We start from the raw sequence: 9,723 nt of genomic DNA, 5'->3' as shown, positions 1-9,723 counted from the left end.
ACACCAATGTGAATCGCTGGCCTTTAACTAGGCGAAAGCCGCCGCCCCCTTTCCCCTCACTCTCCGCTGTTGTCCCTTTCTCTGGATTGACTGCGACAGCTGCCTGTGCGTAGTTCCTCTCCGCGAAGTTGGGACGAATAGAAGGGTGAGTAGGCATCTGTGTCCTATGTTCCTCAGTGACAATAGTTTAATACTCGCTCTACGGGCGCGGACGCGCATCGGGACGCCGTGTCCTCTGCGCGCTTCCGCAGCTGGGTTGCAGTAGGTGCCTGATGTCACGTTCGCCTCCTCATCTCACGAGGAAGCACGGAAGATGCATACGGCCGCATGCACATTCGGCCGGCGGGCCAGGGCTGTTGATTTTTACGATACCGTAAAAATCAACGCCTGCAAGTCTTCGGTCGAGCAGCCACTGGACGCCCAGTGCATCCTCCACAGCTTGAATCGGGACGTTGGGACGTCGGGAAGACGGGAAGGGTGGGTGGGGGGGGGGGGTTGTCTCCCAGATTTATAGGCCCACTGGACTGTACAATGGACAAGGGCATGATGGTGATTATTGTGATTGCTTGTCCATCACAAAGCGTCCATAAAGTGGTGTTCCAAGCAGGTGACGGAACTGTCTCTGTGTTTAAAACTTAAACCTCAGTTTAAGATGTGTATGTGCGACACATGATTTTGTGACATCACGACCAGTTTGGAAGCCAAACTGGGTCCAAGCGTGATGTGGAAACTTGAAACCTCCGGAGCACACCCACTGAGAGTAGATGCTTCACTGAAGTAGGAGACCTCTTGTGTCCAGCAGTTAATCTTTGGAGCTGAAAAAATAATTGCATGTCCATAAATTTGAGATTTTTCAATGATGGAGTAGATGTAATTCTAAGGATTTTGAGTGAGGTAATTGAACTTATTTTGTGGAAGAACGTCAGACACCAGAGGGGGATGTTTAGCAAACTTAATGTGAATGTCTGCGGTACAACACGCAAATGGAGGAGAGTTTATTTGAGAAGAGGTTTGCCATCAATTTGAAGAGCACTCTTTTATCAGGCCGGTGGTGTTCTTGTCTCTCTGGGCCTCTGTCATGTTTGGGCAGTGATGGAGTGGATGTCACAACAGTCAGGCCACTATCTTTAGTGTCCCTTTTATCCACTGCTTATTAGCAGCAGCTCAGCGCGACCATTTAGGATCTGGAGAGTGGCTCATCAGTAGAGTATACACAGATTAAATTTCTGGGGAGCAGCGTTCAAAACACAAATGCTGTGGAAAGGATTCTTGTACAGGTGGAAGAGCATTTCCCCTCTGTCAATCTGTAGCTCAGTGTATATTCACTTGTTCATTTTTTTGTGGTTTTTTCATATGTCTCAACTTCAAGGGATTGCTACATATTTGTGTGTATTAACAAGTGCCACAGTGCAAACGCTAGATCAAGTTTATACATGATTGATGCCCTTCTCTGAGCCTTCCTCCCACTCTACATCCTTTCTCACGCCACTCCCACATTTGTTCAGGAGGTTGCGCCATTTCTACAAGCAGGAACTGAAAACAGTTGTGTTTTCCCTTTTACACTCAGTCACGAGGAAAACCCCCCTTTAGTTAAGCTTTTTCAATTTCTCCACTGCTGATTTGAAAACCGACAATTAAACTTCTTCTGTTGCAGTAGGATGCATTGCTCCCTACAGCGGAGGTCTGATGTTAGTAATGTAGGATGAAAATTTTGTTCTCACTGAGCAGATTGTTTAGATTTTATATCCAAAAACTCATTAAATAGGGATAAGCATGACTGCACATGTGCAGGTTATGTAGCTACATGGGAAAGCAGCCAGAAGAAGCCCTTTGACCATCTCAGATTGTACACATGCACACGTACACACATGTATGTTGGAACCCTATTACTCAGTGGATCACTTCAGTGTTGTTTGTTTGACCAGGGTTTCCTATGAGAACAGGAAAAGGTTAAGTTATTAAGTTACAAGAGAAATGAAAAACATATATTCCAAAGGCTAAAATAATAAATGGGTCGTGTATCTTTATCTGCTATTTGACTACCATTTTGATCATCAGAGTTCCACCAGAGAGAATGAGGATTGTTCAAACTGTATAAGAATTGAGATTGCCAAGGCTGAGTTTAGTAGTAGTATTATGTAATAGGAGTTAGAGAAATTCATTGATGACACACTGGTTCCTTGCAGGCGTGTGAGGAAATGTTTGTCAAGAGACAGTTGCGTTGTTTCAAAAATGTGTCATTTACATTTAGGGTTTACTTGGTACTCTTAGCCAGAGCAATCTGCATTGATAGATTAGAGAAAAATTAAAATCGTTCAATTACTGTTGTAACTGTTGTAATGTAAAAATCTTATATTCAAATGTGAAATGCTCACACCTCGAGGGGCGTCTGTGGGACAGTAAATAAGTGACAATGGCAAAAGCCATCATCTGAGATCATGTACTGTGTATACGCAGTTGTAAGGTACTCCCAGCTCAAGTGAGTGTGTTCTTTGTTTACCCAGCATGCCGCTGGCTCGCAGCCTGTCTGTCACGTCCCTCTCAGGACTGGAGGAGTGGGACGAAGAGTTTGATTTGGAGGACGCCGTCCTTTTTGAAATTGCCTGGGAGGTCGCCAACAAAGGCAAGTGTTTGGTGTGTGAGCATTTTTGTATGCACGTCCTCTTGGAAAATCTAGTTTTATGAGAGACCTATCATCATAATGTCTCATACACGACTGAATCATATTAAATATTTGTCTCAACTCTGTGTGCGTACGTGTGGCATGTTTGCTGCATGCATGAAGTTGGAGGCATCTACACCGTCATCCAGACCAAAGCCCGTCTGACCTCGGAGGAATGGGGAGAGAACTATTTCCTGGTGGGTCCCTACGTGGAAAGCAACGTGCGCACTCAGGTGGAGCTGATCGAGCCCACCAACCCCGTGCTGAAGAGAACCATTGACAAGATGAACTCCAGTGGGTGTAAGGTACTACCACACGTACACAGTAAACACACATGCCTTCTGACTTAAATTTGTGGGTTCCACTTTTTACTACACATAGCTGGTGTGATGGTAGAGAGATGTGTGAATACATGCGGTGAATGTGCACTACACTTAAAAACCCAGAGATCATCTTTAGCCCCTCTTTTATATCTGACCAACTCTCTGCTCAGCCTCCGAACCATGACCACTGCTCGAAACACCATGACATTTCCTTGCAAAGGTTAGAGGTTGGATCAATGTCACTCTGTCTCTCATTCTTTACCACAGACACACTCCAGAAATAGATGACTGCCTGTGTGTATGTGTGCGTGTGCGCGTGTGCGTGCGTGTGCGTGCGTGTGTGTGCGCGTGTGTGTGTGTGTGTGTTTGTGAGATACCTTTAATGCTTTGTGCTGTGTCACTCTGGGAGTGCTGTGGAGTTATGGGTCAAGGCTAGGAGTGGTAGTGGTACTATTTTAAAGGGGTAGTGCAGCCTTTTCAACGAGGCCTATCTGGATTACCTTGAATCACACGACCTTTAAATTCCACGACAGGCCAGCTCCACAGCACAGTAAGTTGGGCTGAAAACCTGTTTTTCTTAAAAGATATTTAGGTCTTGAATTAATTTGATAAACTAGTCAATTCCACTTTAGTCAAACTTTAATCCTGAGGTGACATACCTTGATTCTGTATAAACACGACAAACTCCATCAAGGTTATTCCTAGATCGTGTGGTTGGACTATGCTTTTGTTAGGGTGATGAATTTCATGCAAATAAAGTAAACTGAGATTACAGACAAAATGACTAACCCATTTATCGAAACATGCTGTTGCAGCTGCAACTCAATGAATGAGAATTAAAATTATAATTTTAAAGAGTAAATAAATATGCCCTAATCCATGGGTGAGGTGTGCCTCTCATCCCTTTCTCCGTTTTCCCCCGCAGATCTACTTTGGGCGCTGGCTTATTGAGGGCAGTCCCTATGTTGTTCTGATTGATGTCGGCTTCACTGCCTGGTCCCTGGACCGCTGGAAGAGCGAGCTTTGGGAGCTTTGTGACATTGGCGTGCCCTGGTTCGACCGCGAGGCCAACGATGCTGTGCTGTTCGGCTTCCTGACTGCCTGGCTTCTGGGAGAGGTCAGCAGCTCATGCCAAGTGCCTCACAACTGACAACACCTTACATCGACATTAAATTATGTTTTAGCTCCGTTGTGTGTGTGTGTGTGTGTGTGTGTGTGTGTGTGTGTGTGTGTGTGTGTGTGTGTGTGTGTGTCTGTGTTTTTAGTCCAAATTGACCCTGTGTTGTCCCCTATTGCAGTACGCAGCTCAGAGTGAGCAGCCTCCACACATCGTGGCCCACTTCCATGAGTGGTTGGCCGGCCTGGGCCTGGTGTTGTGCAGACAGAGACACCTGCCCGTTGCAACCATCTTCACCACTCACGCTACACTCCTGGGACGATACCTGTGTGCCGGAAATGTGGACTTCTATAACAACCTTGCAGAGGTGTGTGTTGTGCGTGTGCATATACATACATTTTTATTCCACAGGACTTTAATAAAATTAACGGGAATAGAGAATAGAAAAATAAAATAGAAATAATAGAAATAGAATAGAAAGATATAAAATATATGAGGCCAGAATAAGTATATAATCAGACAGATCATTTTTATTCTTAGAAATGCAATTAATTAAGTATTTAACAAGCAGTCAACCTCATTATACTCTCAGTTCAACGTGGATAAGGAAGCGGGCGACAGACAGATCTACCATCGCTGTTGTTTGGAGCGGGCAGCTGCTCACTGCGCTCATGTCTTCACCACTGTGTCACAAATTACAGCCATTGAGGCCGAGCACCTGCTCAAGAGGAAACCAGGTGAGTGGCGGAGAATTGATGCGTGACATTGCATTCAGAAACCCCCTTGATATTTCACTCCCTTCTCACTTATCACTGGCTGAGGGAGCAGGTCTCGCCAAACAAGGATCTATTGTATTTCTCACCACTTTCTTACTGAATGTCTTAATGTTTCATTGTTCTCTTTAAGCTAATTAGATACTTAGCAAGAGCTTAACTGATTTTCTCTGCCTTTCCCTGTCTCTCTGTTATGTTTAATGCCCTTAATCTCTCCCATCACACAGACATCGTTACTCCCAATGGGCTCAACGTGAAGAAGTTCTCAGCCGTGCACGAGTTTCAAAACCTCCATGCTCAGAGCAAGAGTCGGATTCAGGAGTTCGTCAGGGGACACTTCTACGGGTCAGAGACCGCGCAACACACTTCACAATGTCGCAACATAGTCAAACCTTAGCAGTATGTTGAGGGAGGATAAATGGTGAATATTGATCTATGAATGAGTGCTCTTGTCATGGAGTAAATAATTATAATCAATCATCTGTTACATGCACATTGTACAATGATAAGTATATTCTGTTGAATTTACCAGGAAAGGTCTACTTCCTGATTTCCTGTAAAAATCTTAAAGAACCAAAACAGAAATAAATAGTGTTAATGAGTTGTGTTGTTGGATACATGCTTTCCATCAAATTGACTTTGTCATATAAGATGAGACAAATGATGAAAAAAATAGTGCTTATTATGCTGCTATAGTAATAACTGAATGTCTACATTGTAATTGCTACATTAATCCGTATTATATGACAGATTTTGCTTTGTCTTGACCACCAGGCACCTGGATTTCAACCTGGACAAGTGTTTGTTCCTCTTCATAGCTGGAAGGTATGAGTTCTCCAACAAAGGAGCCGATATCTTCTTGGAAGCTTTAGCCAGACTCAACTATCTACTGAGAGTAAGTGTGGTTGTGTCAACGGATGTTGTAGAAGCATTTATGTGATTGTGTATGGGAGGGAGGCAGGAGGAGGAAGGTGAATCCCAGGTCTGAGGATGTAACTCCATATTTCTGTATGGTCCGCCTGTCGCAGGTCAACCACAGTGACGTGACTGTCATTGCATTCTTCATCATGCCAGCTCGGACGAACAACTTCAACGTGGAGACCTTAAAGGGCCAGGCAGTCAGGAAACAGCTCTGGTGAGGTTTCTTATTTTGTTAAACAAGGTGAAGCATTGAGATTAAGCATCTAACTAAAAGTGTACATTGTGAGCCAAAGTGCTACGCATGCCTACCCATACCAAGACAGATTTTGGCCTCTCTTCACCATCAGACCCCTTTGACTTCAACTTGAAAAAGTGGTTGCTGTTATCTTACTATACTTGCATTCTCTTTATTTTTTATTTCTCTGACAGGGACACTGCTCAGACTGTGAAGGAACACTTTGGAAAGAAACTTTATGACTCACTTCTAGTGTAAGTTGACCATCAGTCCATGAAACCTATAAGATATGGATTACCCTGTCTTATCACGTCGTGAAATTAAAAACACACAAGAGTACACAAAAAAATTCATTAGTTTCTCATCAGACCTGGGTGTACTTAGATTCTGTATAAAATGTGGACTTACTATCAACATTGTTAAAATCGACTTAACTTTTGACAAACCGACAGTTTATTCATGCTAATAAATATTCTATTGTAGGTGTTTTTGGAAATGATTAACAAATCCAGATACGTGACCTACAAATAAGGTCCCAAATAATCAAGCTTATCATTTTACACGTTTCCTTTCATCAGTATGTCTAAAAAAGTTTGTTTTATTCAGTGGGCAGCTTCCAGATGTATCAAAGATGCTGGACAAAGAGGATTTCACCATAATGAAGCGTGCCATCTTTGCAACTCAGAGACAGTGCCAGCCTCCGATCTGCACCCACAACATGCTGGAGGACAGCAGCGACCCCATCCTTAACTGTGTCCGCCGCATCGGCCTTTTCAACAGCTCTGCTGACCGTGTCAAGGTATGTCAGCTGTCAGTCCATAAATGGCCCACAGTTTGCTAATCACACCATTTGTTACGGTAAATAATCATATAACAGGCTCTGATAATGAATGGCTTCTCTGTCCGTTAGATAATCTTCCATCCAGAGTTCCTTTCGTCCACCTCTCCTTTGCTTCCAATGGATTATGAGGAGTTTGTAAGAGGCTGCCACCTCGGTGTCTTCCCATCTTACTATGAGCCTTGGGGCTACACACCTGGTATGACTCATGCAAGCTGACAAGGTGTATGCATATGTGTACATATATGTATGATATTAAAATGTTAATCAGGCCTCACCACTTCTGTCATTGTCAGCTGAGTGCACAGTCATGGGAATTCCATCAATCTCAACTAACCTGTCAGGCTTTGGATGTTTCATGGAGGAGCACATAGCAGACCCCTCAGCGTATGGTGTGTCTCTTTATACCTTATCTTTTAAATTTTCAATTAGAGTTGCTCTCTAAAAAAATAAACAGGGATTACTGGTTATCTCTCTCACACCATGCTGTTTCCCTTTGCAGGTATTTACATCATGGACAGGCGGTTCCGGGGGATCGATGAGTCCTGTAACCAGCTCACTTCCTTCCTGTTCCAGTTCTGCAAGCAGAGCCGGCGCCAGCGGATCATCCAGAGGAACCGGACTGAGCGCCTGAGTGACCTCTTGGACTGGAGATACCTTGGCAGGGTGAGATTACAAATCCCAAAGATGACTTTTATTCATGCGACTGCTTTGAAATAAATTAATGTTGTTTCTTTTTGTTCTGTTCTGCATTAGTATTATGTAGCTGCTCGTCATATGGCCTTGGCTAAAGCCTTCCCTGACACCTACCTATATGAACCTCAAGAGCCCACCTCAGTAAGATAACTCTTGTGTCTTTGGATGGGAGATATACTTAACATTATTATTTATTGCATAGTACAATATACAAGTAAAATATTTTCAGCTCCATCCTCTGGTAGACATTCTAATGTTTTCATTCTCACCCTCAGACCTCAGGCTTCCGTTACCCCCGACCTGCCTCTGTGCCGCCGTCTCCAGCTCTGTCCCGCCACTCCTCTCCCCACCACAGTGAGGCTGAGGACAACGATGAAGACGAACGCTACGACGAGGACCTGGAGGCAGAGAAGGATCGGTTGAACATCCGCCAGCCATACACCCCGCCATTCAAAAACAAGTCTCCTGCTGTCCATGGGGCCAACGGGAACGGCGATGGTGTCACAAGCGAGAAAAACTGAGACACATACACACACACACACAGACACACACATACAGTACATGCTAAACCTCACTAATCAAACCTTATCTGTGGAAAACATTACAGTCATCCATGAACTTGCAACCCTTATAAATGAGTGCAATTGTGAATGTGAGTGATGCATTTAGTATTGGCTTGTTGTGAAAAATTTTGTCACTGTCAGTGTCTTCCCAACTTGTGCGTACCTCAGAATTTTTAAAAATATCTGTCAGTTTGATATGTTTTGGTATTATTTCAGTTACACCAGCAGTGCAACCAGTGGTTTGCTTTGTGGCGTAAACGCAGCAGCTAGAAAGGGCTAAACGACAGCTCAACTTGGGGAAAAAAAAAAAATCAGGATTGCTGGATTTTGTAGAGTACTAACACTGGATAACATAGGTCTAAAGCATTGAAAAAAATAACATAGGTTTGTTATGAGTCTCTGGAGGGGGTTTTTATACTTGATTCAAACATGGGTCAGAGCAGGGAAAACAGTATAACCCTCCTTTTTACCAGCTTGTCACCAAGCATGATCAGCTACTTTCCAGCCAAAAAGGCCCATGTAAAGACAGTGTCAGTTGCTCTGAGTAGCCACAAATAGCAGCCATTCTTTTTACTTGTGAAAAGAATGGGTGATGATAATACAGTGCTTCAAACTCAACTGTCCACCTTATAATAGCATTTTTTCTTTCAAATGCCTCGTCTATTACAAAACTTCCCAGAATGGCAATGAAACATAAAACACACACATCCACAACAATACATAGCATGAATAGTGTCAGGTGTGTATTTTCATTTTGTTTCTGTGCCTTATTGTATCGCAGCCTTTCAGTGGCTATCATTGATGAACAACCTCACACTCCTGTTAATCCTGTATGTACTGTGTGTGTGTGCTTTCGTGGGGATGGATATTCCTGGGTTTGCTTGTTTCAGCAAGTACCCTTGTGAAAGGGAAAAAAAAAAAATCAGGATTGCTGGATTTTGTAGAGTACTAACACTGGATAACATAGGTCTAAAGCATTGAAAAAAATAACATAGGTTTGTTATGAGTCTCTGGAGGGGTTTTTTATACTTGATTCAAACATGGGTCAGAGCAGGGAAAACAGTATAACCCTCCTTTTTACCAGCTTGTCACCAAGCATGATCAGCTACTTTCCAGCCAAAAAGGCCCATGTAAAGACAGTGTCAGTTGCTCTGAGTAGCCACAAATAGCAGCCATTCTTTTTACTTGTGAAAAGAATGGGTGATGATAATACAGTGCTTCAAACTCAACTGTCCACCTTATAATAGCATTTTTTCTTTCAAATGCCTCGTCTATTACAAAACTTCCCAGAATGGCAATGAAACATAAAACACACACATCCACAACAATACATAGCATGAATAGTGTCAGGTGTGTATTTTCATTTTGTTTCTGTGCCTTATTGTATCGCAGCCTTTCAGTGGCTATCATTGATGAACAACCTCACACTCCTGTTAATCCTGTATGTACTGTGTGTGTGTGCTTTCGTGGGGATGGATATTCCTGGGTTTGCTTGTTTCAGCAAGTACCCTTGTGAAAGGGAAAAAAAAAAATGAGACAGACGGAGGAAAAAAGGGACTGTGTCCTGTGATGGCAAACCATGTTTTCAGGTGAAA

General features: G+C 43.3%; 1 protein-coding gene across 2 annotated transcripts; it reads left to right on the top strand.

Moving 5' to 3' along the window:
• Positions 1-9,050, top strand: gys1 (glycogen synthase 1 (muscle)). Of its 2 annotated transcripts, XM_040159756.1 has the most exons (16): positions 1-145; positions 2,505-2,623; positions 2,786-2,967; positions 3,911-4,102; positions 4,284-4,469; positions 4,695-4,839; positions 5,103-5,220; positions 5,650-5,770; positions 5,904-6,010; positions 6,226-6,285; positions 6,638-6,830; positions 6,942-7,068; positions 7,166-7,261; positions 7,372-7,535; positions 7,626-7,706; positions 7,841-9,050. In XM_040159756.1, exons 2-16 carry the CDS (start codon positions 2,506-2,508, stop codon positions 8,084-8,086), a joined length of 2,136 nt encoding a protein of 711 aa, XP_040015690.1. In that variant the 5' UTR covers positions 1-145; position 2,505; the 3' UTR covers positions 8,087-9,050. The 2 variants fall into 2 exon arrangements, with proteins under 2 accessions (XP_040015690.1, XP_040015699.1); XM_040159765.1 differs by lacking the exon at positions 1-145 and having other exon boundaries at positions 2,532-2,634.
• The last annotated feature ends 673 nt before the right edge of the window (positions 9,051-9,723 follow it).

Source organism: Xiphias gladius, chromosome 3, assembly GCF_016859285.1.
Source record: "Xiphias gladius isolate SHS-SW01 ecotype Sanya breed wild chromosome 3, ASM1685928v1, whole genome shotgun sequence".
In the NCBI taxonomy this organism is placed as follows: domain Eukaryota; kingdom Metazoa; phylum Chordata; class Actinopteri; order Istiophoriformes; family Xiphiidae; genus Xiphias; species Xiphias gladius.
The sequence above is the reverse complement of the archived record's forward strand: the minus strand, read 5'-3'. Positions and strand labels throughout refer to the sequence as shown.